Source organism: Heterocephalus glaber, unplaced genomic scaffold (assembly GCF_053883595.1).
Source record: "Heterocephalus glaber isolate CG9 unplaced genomic scaffold, H.glaber_assembly_v1.0 deba00001610, whole genome shotgun sequence".
Taxonomy (NCBI): domain Eukaryota; kingdom Metazoa; phylum Chordata; class Mammalia; order Rodentia; family Bathyergidae; genus Heterocephalus; species Heterocephalus glaber.
In genome coordinates this window covers 21,907,220-21,919,424 of record NW_028258381.1, presented here as the reverse complement: position 1 = coordinate 21,919,424, position 12,205 = coordinate 21,907,220, and the positions used below count along the sequence as shown (strand labels likewise).

The 12,205-nt window shown below is 54.8% G+C and overlaps 1 protein-coding gene across 1 annotated transcript; it reads left to right on the top strand.

Moving 5' to 3' along the window:
• The first annotated feature begins 10,152 nt into the window (after positions 1-10,152).
• Fzd9 (frizzled class receptor 9) lies at positions 10,153-12,205 on the top strand. The gene has a single exon (XM_004840072.3). It carries the CDS (start codon positions 10,236-10,238, stop codon positions 12,018-12,020), a length of 1,785 nt encoding a protein of 594 aa, XP_004840129.1. The 5' UTR covers positions 10,153-10,235; the 3' UTR covers positions 12,021-12,205.

The following is a 12,205-nucleotide window of genomic DNA, read 5'->3' as shown; positions in this document are numbered from 1 at the left end:
GGGCTTGCGAGGCAGCCATGGCACCACTGAGCTAAATCCCTGGCCCAGCCAAGGATGATGTTAGAGTATCTGGAGGGTCCAAACAGGCTCAGTGCAAACACTGTGCCTTTTACATAAGGAATTTGAGCATCGCTGAACTTTTGTATCCCAGGAGGGGAGGTCCTGGAGCCAACTCCCAGCTGATACTGAAAGATGACAATATATTATACTTCTTTCTATGTAAAAAGAGGAAAAGCTGGATGTAGTAGTGCACACCTGTAATCCCAGCACTCCGGGAGGCTGAGGCAGGAGGGCTGCAAGTTACCAATCCCCAGAACCAAAAGAAAAAAGATAAAAAGAAAAGAAAGTGCAGCTTCCAATGACAACTTGGGACTTTGCTTTACCCCCAAATCATGGGGGGGGGGGTGATGGGAAGGAGGAAGTTTCTGGGTGAACTGACACTAATCCTGGCCCCACATTTGTGTGTGGAGTCCCCATGCCACCTGTGTCATCAAGTCCCTTCAGGGATCCTGTGACAGCCAAGACAATGAAAGTACAGAAAGGCTTGGTAATTTATCCCCACAGTCATGGGGAACGAGTTGAATCTGGACCGCTGACTCCTGAAACTGCTCTGAATCATTCTGAGACCTTGTGTCCCAGGGCATGAGTGCCTCAAAGGGACACCTGAGGTCTTGCGGGATCCCCAAGGGACAGCGATACTGCACTTGACTGCTGCCCCTCCCCACTCTCCTAGCTCCAACAGCAGTAGGGGCCCAGATAGGGAGGGGAGGCTGAGGCAGAGGGGGAGGCAAGGCACAAGCCTGGCTTCCACTCTCACCTCTCAGGGCTCAGTTTCCTCATCTGTGAGATGGGAGCAACGAGAACAATGAGGTCATGGGTGGAAAGGGCCAGGAGGGACCAGGAGAGGAAGCAAAGGCCACTCTATTGAAAAAGCAGCCCGTCCTGTTGAGATGCCAGAGGCCACCTTGCAAGGCCCTGGGAGGAAGCTGTGCCCTTGGCCCCAACCCCACCCGGGCCTGCCCCACCCTCCTGGCTCCCTCTGAGGTGGCCAAGAAGATGGGTGGTCCAGGAGCTCCGGGTGAGGCAGGGTGGACCACGGAGCACCACCTGGTCTTGACGCTTTCAGGTGGAGGACCATGGGGTATTAAACAGGCTGACCAAGCCCTTTACTGGGGACAGTGAGGAATTAAACCCAGCCCTGACTGCTCTGGGGAGGAAACAGATAACAGGGGTCCTGCCATTGTCATTGTCATTGTTCTTGTGCTGATCAATTTGGTGGCAGGAGGGCTCCACAGGAGGCTTCAAGTCCTACAGCCCAGAAAGGCTCAGGAGGGAGGAGTCAGAGCTTGGGTCCCAGTGCAATGCCAGGGGCCCTGGAGCTGGACAGAGAGGCTGAGGGCTGCTGGGAGCTGGTGGGATTTGTGATGTGCTGTTGGAGGAGGAATTAAGAGCAGAGACCAGGGTGCACCACAGCTCTCCCAGAGCCTGCCAGGGTCGTCTGTTGCTGTGACTGAACACCTCACCCTGGGTAGTTCATAGAGACGAGTGGTTTACTTGGCTCACAGTTCTGGAGGGCAGGAAGTCCATGACGCGGGGAGGGCCAGCAAGAGTCAGCAAGCCAGCCTGATGACTCTCACTCACTATAAAGTCACTAATGCCACTAGGGGTCCCCACCCTATGACCTCATCTAGTGCTAATCACTGCCGAAGGCCCCCTTCCAAATTACCTTCGACACAGGAATTTGAGGCTGGGCATAGTGGTACACGACTGTGACCCCTGCACTCGGGGAAGCTGAGTTGGAGGATTGCAAGCTTCAGTCCAGCCTGGGCAATTTAATTTAGTGAGACCCTGTTTCAAAATAAAATTTTAAAAAGCTAGGCATGTAGCTCAGTACAAAGGCCCTGGGTTCAATCCCCATTATGACACACACACACAAATTTGGGGATTCAATTTCCAACACGTGAAATTTTAGGGGACACATTCAAGCCATTGTGTTATAGGGTAGTTTCTTTAGAAATGGCTCGCCAATACTCTTAAGGGAAATAAATAGGACACACATGAATAAATACTGAATAGTTTCTCTGGTGTGAGAAACTGAAAGTGTAAATAAGGACTAAATGTATAATAGGTAATGTGAAATAGGAAGAAAAGGGGCAAAGGGGAAGGAAGTGGGAGGGCTAGGGGAAAGGATAGAAGGGAATGGCTTTAATATGAGAAAATGGAAAAATAGAAACACAATCTTTGTAAATAGGGAGGAATGGAGAGGTTGGAGGGCTGGGCAAGGGTGAAAAATAAGAACCAAGAGAGACTATGTAAAGGTGCAAATTTCCAATGATGAATGTCATTATATTGTATACCTAAAATGTACCAATGATTAGAATGAATAATCGATAATGTAAAATAGGAAGAAAAGGTCCAAAGGGGTAGGGGTAGTGGGAGGGGCAGGGGAAAGGAAAGAAGGGAAAGGAAAAATGATGAGAAATGGAAAAAATGGAAATAAAGTCTTTGTAAATAGGGAAGGGTGGAGGGCGTGGAGGGCTAGGAATGGGGAAAAAAATGAGAACCAAGATGCATCATGTAAAGGTACAGTTCCCAATGAGAAATGTAATTGTGTTGTATACCTACAATGTACTAATAAAATAATTTAATAAAAAAGAAAGAAATGGCTCGCCAATCAAAAGTATTCCAGGTTGTTCTTGCTGGAACAAAACTGGAGGAAACAAGCCAAAAAACAGTGCCAAAAAGGTTATTTGAAAAGTGCAGGGGTAAATGGGTACGGGAGAAACCAGCTCTTTAGAGCAAGCTTCAGGCGAGCAGTAAGCCACACCGCAAACATTCATACTAACTGTTTTGCACACAGGCCGCTCTTTTTTATGTCGTCCGCATCTCGTGGGAGCTCGCGAGAAGTTCTACATACGCGCTCCTCGACTTCCCCGGAATCTTGTAATTAACAGGTCCTGCTCATTTCTCTAGCCAGCTTTGCCATGCCGTTTCTCCTATAACAAAAGCAACCATAATCACTCTGAGCGTCTGGGCTGGGGCAGGGAGCCACACCGACCCTAGGTGTCCCCTGCTTTGGGCCACAGTCATGGCCAAACCAGGGCAAAGGAGGAGGAACCCGCGCAGTGCACATGGTGCACTGGGGCAAAGTGCGGACGTTGGGAGGGCTATCTGCCCCCAGACCAGGCCTGGGCAGAGCGGGAGGCCCACAGCCTTTCCTACCTGCGCCTGCTCCGGCCAGGGAGGCCACCCTGTGCCCGGCTGGAGATCACTCGCCCACCTGAGAGTCCTCCCCGGGCTTTGCCCTCTGCCCGTGGGTGGGCCTAGCACCGGGGCCCTCCTTTGGCTACGATGGCCGGGCTGGGGCTGGGGCTGGGGCTGGGGGCGACCAGCTAGGGCAGAGTGGCCCAGAACACCCCGGGGACCCCTGGCAGAGGCCAGTCTGGGCAGAGAGGCCTATGGGGGCCAGGTGTGGCCTGGGCAGGAGGAAGATGGCTGCCCCTGGGAGAAGACCTGGACAGAGCCGTGGGGAAGGAGGGTCCCGGGCCAGGCGGCCTCAGCTCGGGCAGCTTGGGCCGGTTCCTGCCTGGGCTGCCTGCCGGGGCCCTGGGCCCCTCTGGGCTGGGCAGGGCTGCGGAGGGCAGTGGGGCCTCTTTCCTCCTAGCTCAGGCAGCTGAAGTTATTTTTTTCCCCTCCGCTGCTGCTGAATTTCCCTTCGAGTTGGATAAATAAGCAGCAGGTTCCAACGTCAACGAAACAGGAGCTCCCGGGCTGCACAAAAGCGGCTTTCAGCAGCAGCCGGGCTCCCCGGAGCCCGCAGCTCTTGGCCTTGGCGCGCGCTCACGCCCCTTCCCAGCAGTGTCCCCCGGCCCCTGTCCTGATCCTGCTCCCCCTGGCAGAGCCGCGCTTGTCTTTTGCCCCCAGAGTTCTGTGCAGACTTAGAAAGAGCTCCCTCCTTTAAGACCCTCCAGGGCGCCCGGTGCCCAGGGTGAAGCCCGAGGAGCGGCGGCTGGCTCTTCTGCTTCCTCCCCAGCGCCCTGCCAAGGCGGGTTCCCCTTTAGAACGCCCTTCCCGCTCCTTCCCGGCTCCACGTGGCTCTGAGAGTCCGCCCAGGCATCACCGTCTCTGCTTCCCTCTCTCACAGCACATCAGCTCTCACCATTGCGGTCACTTCCTGGCTGTGAATCCAGCGGACCATGAACAGCCTTGAACATCTTGTGTCCCCAGCACTCAGTCCAGTGTGTGGTGTGACCTGCAGGGGCCACAGAGCAGCCTTTGCCTGGCACAGGGTAAATCTTTGGGTAAAGCCTGCTATTAACAATTCACAAAATCCCAGCACTCTGGGAGGCTGAGGCAGGAAGATTGGAAGTTCCAGCCAACCCTGTGCAAATCAGTGACTTAGCAAAACCCTGTCTCAAAATAAAAAATAAAAAGGGACTGGGGATGTAACTTAGTGCAAAGGCCCTGGGTTCAATCCCCAGTACTACAAAGAAAAAAATTACATAAATCACATTAACATTCCATTTATATAAAACTAATGCAAACTGATTTATAGTGACAGAGCACAAATTCTGTGATGGGCTCACTTCAGGAGTGGGGAGGAAGGAAATTTCGGAAATGATCAATATACTTTTTTTAAAAATTCTAAGAAAATCCTGATCCAGGATGTAACTCAGTGGTAGAGCACTTATCTAGTAGTATTCGGGAGTCTCTGGCTTCCATCCCTAGTACCACAAAAAATTTGTAATGTGTACTTTATCATAAATCATCAAGAATTCCCTCAATAGTGCTTTTAAAAATTCACATATGCATTGACCCAGCAATCTGAATTCTCATGCTCTACACTACAGAAATAAAACCACAAGTTCATTTGGGAGTCAGCAAACTTTATGTAAAAAGAGTAAATATTTGCAGCTTTGCTGACTCTGTGGTCTCTGTCATAGCTCAACTCTGCCACTGTTTTTTTTCTTTGGTACCAGGGATCGAACTCGGGACTTTGAGCTTGTGAAGCAGGTGCCAGAACCACTGAGCTAAATCCCTGGCCCTGCCGCTATATCTTTGAAGGAAGCATGGACTATTTGTAAACCAATGTGCATGGCTGAGTTCCAATAAAACTTTATTTACAAAACAACCTGGGGGCAGATTTGCTCTCCCTGGATACACATGCCTGTTCCCTCTATCTGTGTGTGGGATATGGATCAAATCATGGACAACCTATGTCTGTCCATAGGGAAGTAGCTGAGTAATTTATAACAAATCCACATTGTGAAAATAAAAGTGGTTATTAAAAAGAACAAGGAGCAGTGGCGCACACCTGTGATCCTAGTACTAGGTAGGCTGAGGCAGGAGGATGGCCATGAGTGAGTTCAAGGCCAGGCTGAATTACATAGCGAGACCCTGTCTCAAAGAAAGAGAGAGAGAGAGAGAGAGAGAGAGAGAGAGAGAGAGAGAGAGAGAGAGAAAAGAAGTTGTATCCTTGGGTGTTGACTTGGAAAGATATACATGATAGGTCTTTTTTTCAATCATCTTATGGAAATTTAAACATACACAAAAGGGCCGGGGATTTAGCTCAGTGGTTCTGCTGCCTGCCTTGCAAACTCAAGGTCGAATCCTAGTACCAAAAAAAAAATAAACAAAAGAAGAATGAAACAAAAACTGGCAGTGAGCACTGAAACATTCACCACCTACATTCTACCATTAACATTTTACTATTCTTAGCTCAGCATGGTGGGGCATGTCTGTAATCCGGGTGTGTCTGTAATCCCAGCCCTCTTGGAAACTGAGGCAGGAGGATCCCAAGTTTGAGCACAGCCTGGGCAACTTAGTTAGACCCTGTGTCAAAATGAAAAAATAGGGCCAGGGATTTAGCTCAGTGGTTCCGTCACCTGCCTCGCAAGTGCAAGGACCTGAGTTTGATTCTCGATACAAATAAATAAATAAATAAATAAATAAATAAATAAATAAATAAAAGAGCAGAAGGTGCAGCTCAGTACAAAGGCCCTGACTTTAATCCCCTGTACTACAAAAATAAATAAATAAATATCTTTTAAAGTTTTATACAATGGGGCCAAGGATGTATCTCAGCAGTGCAGTGCCTGCCTGGTAAGCACGAGGCCCTGAGTTTGATTCCTGGTACCAAAAGAAAGATTTTCTTTTCTGGTACTGGGGATCAAACTCAGGACCTTGTGCTCCTGAGGCAGACATGGAGCCACTGAGCTAAATCCCCGGGCTGCAAAAATAAGATTTTAAAAATAGTTTTATACAATGGAATACTACTCTACCATAAAGAAGGATGAGACTCAGACATTTATAGCTAAATGGATGGACCTTGAGACCATACTCTTAAGTGAAATAAATCAGACACACATGTTCAAATACTGCATTGTTTCTCTGGTGTGAGAGATCAAAAGTGGAAATAAGGACCAAAATGTATAATAGATATTGGGAAATGGGAAGAAAATGTTCAAATGGGAAGGGGAACAAAGGAGGAAGGAGGGAGAAAGGAAGGAAGGGACAAGAAAAAAAAATAGAAGGAAAAAATGGAAACAAAGCTTTTGTACATAGGGAGGGGAGGGGGGAAAGGGGAAAAAAGAGGCGGGATATATCACATACAGGTGCTAATTCCCTATGATGAGTGTTATCATTATGTATGCCTAAAATGTACCAATAAATGTTTTGCTATAAATTTTTTTAAATTACTATTTATTAATTACTTCAGTGGTCCTGGGGATGGAACCCAAAGCCTTGGGCGTGCTAGACAAGCACTCCACTGCCAAGCTAGGACACCCACTCCCTTATTACTTTTCTCACAGATCCATGAAGCTGTCCATGATGGATTTTTTGGGTACTGGGAATTGAACTCAGGGCCTTGCGCTTGCCAGCCAGGTGCTGCATCGCTGAGCCACATCCCTGGCCCCTCCATGATAGATTTTTAGGTGAGAAAAATGAGATGCAAGGAATACAGCATCAATTCCATTTTAATAAGAGAAAGAAAAGATAAGGATTGCATTCTATAGTACGTGTGTTCATAAAGTCTAGCAAAAAGTATCCAAAGAGACACTGACTCAATACAGGTTACTGCAGGGTAAGGATTGGAAGGGGAGAAGAGCAGATTCTTTTATTTCTCTGCTCGTCTTTAACATTGAGTTCCTTGTGAAAACTGTCAAAGCCCCAGTAAAGAGTTTTAAAACACTTCTTTGGTAATGATGACACAAATAGTGTAGTTCAGGTCTTGACATCCTCGTAAAGGGAAACTGAGTCAGAAGGAGAGCTCAAGCTGCAGGAGGTGGGCACATTCCCTGAGCCCGATCCGGGGCCCTTGCCCAGGCTCACCCCATGCCCTGTGCTGTGTACAGGAGTAACCAGGCACCTGCATGCACCTTGCAGTGGGCAAACACACACAGAGCCACACAGGTGTGCTGCTGTCCATCTCCACACACACCTTGGGTTCCTGTCTGCCCTGCCCCGGAAGCAGGTGTGTGGCATGCTGTGGGGCCCCATCCCCACCAACAGCCCCTCCTGAGGGGCATTCTGGGCACCTGGTGGAGCTGCAAGGTGGTCCTCCTGGTCCCTGCTCATTCACTTGGACATCTCAATCCCCAGGGACAATCTCAACCTCACCCAAAGCATCCATGGCCCTCTCCTCATTCCGACATTCTTTTCACCAACAGACATTGATGGGTGCCAAGATGCCAAAGGGCATTAACCTCTAGGACCCCCCCGGGCTTGTGGGGTGACAGGCACAGGAGCAGTGCAGTGGCTTTGAGGTATTGAGGTGGCACCAGGGCCAGCAGGGCATAGGGTGGCTGGGGGTGGTCCTGGAGGGGGCACTACCAGAGCTGAAGGGAGGGGAGGCGGGGCTTACCCTGGGGGTTGTCCAGTGGGCTGTGAGTGGAGGCCACAGTCCTTACGACGTGGTCAGAAGGACCTCCAGGAGGGCCAGCAGGAATACAGGTCAGGATGTCGCTCCCCCAGCCAAGGCCCCCAGGAAGGGAGGCATTGGCCAGGGGAGCAGGAGTGGGGATGGCATTGATGGGGACCTCCCTCCTCTGTCCCCCAGCCCTCCTCATAGTCTCCTTTTCAGTGAGAGCTTAGGGCATTGTTCCACCTTTGTAAAGAGTGGGATCGAGTGACAAAGCCGGGTGGGTGGGCAAGTGGCCCAAGAGGCCTCTTCTCTCCCGGGCAGCATCTGCATGGGGGCGGGGCCGGTCCACACCCCCCACCTCTGGCTTCCCAGGAGCTGGCTGTCACCATGGTGACAGGCCTGGCATCCCACAGCCCCTGGGGCACCCTCCCCACCATGGCTGCCAGAGGAATGGCCCTGGCTCCTCTCTACAAAACATGGGTCCTAGGCCAGTCCTGCAGTGGGCATCCCAGCAACTGACGCTCCCAGGCCGGCTGCTAGTAGAGGGACAGCTCCGGAGCCCTCTGCATGGACTCGGTGACCGGTGACCTGGGACTCACAAGGCAGGCTGAGCCACTTTCTGGTCCATGCCCCATGCCTCTTGGGCTGCTAGGAGGGAAAAGATGTGGTCCGTGGTCCGTGATCCTGGGCAGCTGCTGGTATCACAGGGGAGAGGCCATGGGGGCCTGCTGCTGACATGTGGGGAACCTCCCAAGGGGCCACCCCTGCCATGCCTCCTTGGGAAGTTCAAGGTCTTTCTAGCAGCTGTACCTCTTGCAGCTCACACAGGCTGAGAGCCTAGTGGGTGCTGGGCACAGGGCAGGCTGCTTCTCCCCATCCCTTGGCTCCCAATCTCTTGGGCCCTCTGGGAGCATGAGGGGCTGGGTGCATGCCAGTGACAGCATATGTCTTTCTTTGTCCCTTTCTGGCTCTAGTGCGGGGCTCAGGGGAGGGAGCACTGACAGGCATGTGTGGGAAGGGACGGCCCGCTTTTCTCACCATCACTCTCAGACTCCTCCCTGCATCCCAGGCATGTGCAGGCAGGCACGCTGAGACAGGTGGGCAGCGGCCTTCCTCCAGTAGAGGTGACCCTGATCCCCAGCCCCGAGCTTGGTGAGCTGTGCAGTCCCAAGAAAATCTCTGAGTGCTCCGAGCCTCGGCTTCCCAGCTGTGAAATGGGCACAGGATTCCTTGCAGGAATGTTAGAAAGGTCACTGTCAAAAGCAGTGGGAGTTTCCCAGGCCCCCTGCAATCCTGGCTCATTTTCTAAGGATCCCAGGGGAGCTACTGGGGTGCCTGGCCCTGGCCTGGGCTCGAATGTGGAATCTGAGTCCCAGTGCTTTAGGGATTCCCAGGCCAAGGAGAAGGGGACAGAAGGGCCTGGGACAGTCTCTACAGGGCCGCCTGTGCAGGCCAGGGGCACTTGGTTTCACATGCAGAACTACCCAGAAACCGTGGCCGATTCTAAGCAGGTCCCGGAGGCCTCAAGGGGGCATCCTGGGGTGGGGTGCCCGGGAAATAACACGGCTGGGGGTAGTGGCGTGGTGGCCTTAAGAAATGAGTATGGGGTCCAGTGTCAGGCAATAACAAAGGGGACATTTAGTAGCTCTATGGCCTTGGGTATGTCACGCCTCTCTGAGCCATGGTTTCCCCACCTGGAAATGAGGATGACATTCTTGGATGGCTGAGCAGATGCCATGAGGTCGAGTCTGCAGCGGGATCAAAGGCAGAGGTGTGCAAAGGAAACTGAGGCTCCGAAAGGGGAGCCCAAAGTCACATGCAACCAGCAGAGGCAGAGGCTGAGCTCCATCGGCACTGAGCAGAAACCCGAGGCTTCCCGAAGCATGGAGGCCTTGGACAAGTTCTGCCCATCTGAAAAGAGATGACCCAGTAGGTGGGTGTATGCAATAGAATCTTTCCGCAGACAGTTCGTAGATCTGAACGGGAAGGGAAGGAGATGGGACAGATAAGCCACTTATCTGCTCCTGGGTCCCCTTAGGGACTCCAGCGTGGCTTCGAGAGGAGCGGCGCCTTTAAAGCCCAGTGGGGGCGTGTCCGGTACACGACGCTCCGCCTTCTGGGCGTGACCTCCAAAAGGCCCGCCCCCGAGCTTGTAGCCGCGGCCCCTCGGAGACCGGGGCGGGTCCCGGCTCCGCTGCGACTTGAGTAGCGGTGGTCGGCGGGCTCGGCGTCTTCCGTCCCCGGGGCGGCTGCCGGGACACACGTGGGCGGCTCGCGATGGCCCGCGCCCCGCGACGTGGCGGGCAGGCACGGGGGCGCGGGACGGCGCGGCCCAAGTGAGCCGGGGCCGCGCTCCCGCCCTCGGCCCGGGATGGCCGTGTCGCCGCCGCTCCGCCGGGCGCTGTTGCTGTGGCAGCTGCTGGCGACGGTCGGCGCGGCGCTGGAGATCGGCCGCTTCGACCCGGAGCGCGGGCGCGGGGCGGCGCCGTGCCAGGCGATAGAGATCCCCATGTGCCGCGGCATCGGCTACAACCTGACCCGCATGCCCAACCTGCTGGGCCACACGTCGCAGGGCGAGGCGGCCGCCGAGCTGGCCGAGTTCGCACCGCTCGTGCAGTACGGCTGCCACAGCCACCTGCGCTTCTTCCTGTGCTCGCTCTACGCGCCCATGTGCACCGACCAGGTCTCCGCGCCCATCCCCGCCTGCCGGCCCATGTGCGAGCAGGCCCGGCTGCGCTGCGCGCCCATCATGCAGCACTTCAACTTCGGCTGGCCCGACTCGCTCGACTGCGCGCGGCTGCCCACGCGCAACGACCCGCACGCGCTCTGCATGGAGGCGCCCGAGAACGCCACGGCCGGCCCCGCCGAGCCCCACAAGGGCCTGGGCATGCTGCCCGTGGCGCCCCGGCCCGCGCGGCCCCCCGCAGACGCAGCCCCGGGCCCGGGAGGAGGCGGCGGCGGCGCCTGTGAGAACCCCGAGAAGTTCCAGTACGTGGAGAAGAGCCGCTCGTGTGCGCCGCGCTGCGGGCCCGGCGTCGAGGTCTTCTGGTCGCAGCGCGACAAGGACTTCGCGCTCGTCTGGATGGCAGTGTGGTCGGCGCTGTGCTTCTTCTCCACGGCCTTCACCGTGCTCACCTTCCTACTGGAGCCTCACCGGTTCCAGTACCCCGAGCGCCCCATCATCTTTCTCTCCATGTGCTACAACGTGTACTCGCTGGCCTTCCTCATCCGCGCCGTGGCGGGCGCGCAAAGCGTGGCCTGCGACCAGGAGGCGGGCGCGCTCTACGTGATCCAGGAGGGCCTGGAGAACACGGGCTGCACGCTGGTCTTCTTGCTGCTCTACTACTTCGGCATGGCCAGCTCGCTGTGGTGGGTGGTCCTCACGCTCACCTGGTTCCTGGCGGCCGGCAAGAAGTGGGGCCACGAGGCCATTGAGGCCCACGGCAGCTATTTCCACATGGCGGCCTGGGGGCTGCCGGCACTCAAGACCATCGTTGTGCTGACTCTGCGCAAGGTGGCGGGGGATGAGCTGACCGGGCTCTGCTATGTGGCCAGCATGGACGTGGCAGCGCTCACGGGCTTCGTGCTGGTGCCCCTCTCCTGCTACCTGGTGCTGGGAACCAGCTTCCTCCTGACGGGCTTCGTGGCACTCTTCCACATCCGCAAGATCATGAAGACAGGTGGCACCAACACAGAGAAGCTGGAGAAACTCATGGTGAAGATCGGGGTCTTCTCCATCCTCTACACGGTGCCCGCCACCTGCGTCATTGTCTGCTATGTCTACGAACGTCTCAACATGGACTTCTGGCGCCTTCGGGCCACAGAGCAACCGTGCACACTGGCCACTGTGCCCGGAGGCCGCAGGGACTGCTCGCTGCCAGGGGGCTCCGTGCCCACCGTGGCTGTCTTTATGCTTAAAATCTTCATGTCTCTGGTGGTGGGCATCACCAGCGGTGTCTGGGTGTGGAGCTCCAAGACTTTCCAGACCTGGCAGAGCCTGTGTCACCGCAAGATGGCTGCTGGCCGGGCCCGGGCCAAGGCCTGCAGGGCCCCCACAGGCTACGGCCGTGGCACCCACTGCCACTATAAGGGCCCCACGGTGGTCTTGCACATGACTAAGATGGACCCCTCTCTAGAGAACCCCACACACCTCTAGCAACACAGCCCTGGCTCCAGGTGGTGGCTGCCCCTCCTTGCCCCCCTCTTCCTCGCCACCCCCCTGCCCCAGACAGCTGACTAGCAGCTGTCCAGCTGTCAAGGCCAGGCAAGTGAGTGCAGGGGGCTGAGGATCAGGGACCCAGTAAGGCTCACACCCTTGCGCCCCCTAATGCAGGGGGTGGC

Coding starts and splice junctions, on each gene's coding strand:
- Fzd9 (XM_004840072.3), top strand. CDS start 10,236: ATGGCCGTGTCGCCGCCGCTCCGCCGGGCGCTGTTGCTGTGGCAGCTG.